Source organism: Antrostomus carolinensis, unplaced genomic scaffold, assembly GCF_000700745.2.
Source record: "Antrostomus carolinensis isolate BGI_N321 unplaced genomic scaffold, ASM70074v2 scaffold40480, whole genome shotgun sequence".
Lineage (NCBI taxonomy): Eukaryota > Metazoa > Chordata > Aves > Caprimulgiformes > Caprimulgidae > Antrostomus > Antrostomus carolinensis.
Genome location: NW_010288420.1, coordinates 11,386 through 13,118, shown reverse-complemented (window position 1 = coordinate 13,118; position 1,733 = coordinate 11,386). Strand labels below are relative to the sequence as shown.

General features: G+C 56.8%; 1 protein-coding gene across 1 annotated transcript in view; it reads left to right on the top strand.

Annotated features, from left to right (window-relative positions):
* The window catches only part of SLC27A4 (solute carrier family 27 member 4), a 6,852-nt gene that overhangs the window by 1,375 nt on the left and 3,744 nt on the right, over positions 1 to 1,733 (top strand). Inside the window, exons 3-5 of the mRNA XM_010166742.1 lie at positions 846 to 1,004; positions 1,376 to 1,445; positions 1,555 to 1,646. Coding sequence (XP_010165044.1) covers positions 846 to 1,004; positions 1,376 to 1,445; positions 1,555 to 1,646 — 321 coding nt within the window. The remainder of the gene's footprint in view (positions 1 to 845; positions 1,005 to 1,375; positions 1,446 to 1,554; positions 1,647 to 1,733) is intronic.

Genomic DNA, 1,733 nt, shown 5'->3' with positions numbered 1-1,733 from the left:
GTTTTGTCTCGTTGGCCCCTGGGCAGGAGCTGGAGTTCAGTGCTGTCTGGCTCCCAGGCAGGCCAGCCTGGGTGTGAGGATCATTCCTTGTGCCTCTGGGGTCCATGCCCTGCCCTGCTGTGCGCAGTGAGCCTCCCCTTGCTCTCCATGGCTGTTACCCACATCCCTGCAGCACCTCGGCTCCAGCTCCTCATGTGTTTCAGCCCACACCTATGAGGTTGATGGTGTCAACAGAGCTCTTGGCACCAAAGAGGTTTTGGCTGGAGAGAGGTGGAAAACAGCGGGGATATGGAAGAGAGTGGACAATTCAATTATCTAAGAATTGGATCTGTTTTTTTTTCTCTTGTTGGTCTCGTTGGCCACTGGGCAGCATCTGGAGTTCAGTGCTGTATGGCTCCCAGGCAGGCCAGCCTGGGGGTGAGGATCATTCCTTGTGGCTCTGGGGGCCATGCCCCTGCTGTGCGCAGTGAGCCTCCCCTTGCTCTCCATGGCTGTTACCCACATCCCTGCAGCACCTCGGCTCCAGCTCCTCATGTGTTTCAGCCCACACCTATGAGGTTGATGGTGTCAACAGAGCTCTTGGCACCAAAGAGGTTTTGGCTGGAGAGAGGTGGAAAACAGGCTTTTCTAGTCCCTGAAGAGGCCTGGGCCATGGCCCCAGCATCTGTTAATCATGGGAATGACACCTGCCTGGGATGGTGTCAGCCCTCTGGGGACTCTGCTGAGCACAGCAAGGGTACTGCTACCTGAGGCAGCGTCTTCCTGAGACTGCCTGAGAGGGGAGGGGGTCTCTGTGCTGTAACCACCCTGCAGTCTTTCTCCATCTCCCCTCTTTACTTTCTCAGCAATGCAGGAAGTGCATCCCTCCCTGGATAAATCTATCCATCTCTTCTGGTCTGGAGAAGGAAGCCCTGAGTCCGTGCTTCCTGGTGCAAAACACCTGGACCCCCTCCTGCAGATGGCCCAGCGGCACCAGCCAACTCCCCCCAATAAGGGCTTTCTTGGTATGTGGTCAGCTCTTGGGGGCCAAACTTGTGGTGGCGTTTCTGTGGATTACAACACAACAGTGTTTACAACACTGACAAAAACACCTGCTCGTGGTGCTGATGGCAGATGTCTGCAGCTGGGCCTAGGGTGTTTGGGATGGGTCCTACTCTGGTGCCTGAAGCCTGGCAGTGCAGTGGTATCCTGCAGTGCCCTGTGTATCCAGCAGATCTGATCTGCCCAGGGTGAACCCAGCATGTTCTTAGTGCTGTCACATAAAGTTTTGGCTCAACTGGCATGAGCAGAGGGTGTAAATTTGACTTGCCCCCCTCTCCTGGTTCAGCCAGCTCCTAGAGTGTGTATATGACCTTGTCTCCTCATTGCCTTCCAGATAAACTCTTCTACATCTACACCTCTGGCACGACGGGGCTGCCCAAGGCTGCCATTGTGGTCAACTGCCGGTAAGGCCACGGGCAGGGGCTCGGGGGAGGACGGGGCTGAGCTGTGCCCTGTCCTAACACAGCACCTCTGGCCCTGCTGCTGACATGTCCCTTCACTCTCCCGCCCCAGGTACTTCCGCATGTCCAGCTTGGTGTTTTACGGCTTTCGCATGAGGCCCGATGATGTCATGTACGACTGCCTCCCGCTCTACCACGCTGCAGGTAACGCGTGCCCTACGGAGCCCTGCGTGCCGGGACTGACTCTTCCCCCCAGCCAAGCCCAGGGCTCAGTGATCTCCATGTTGAGGA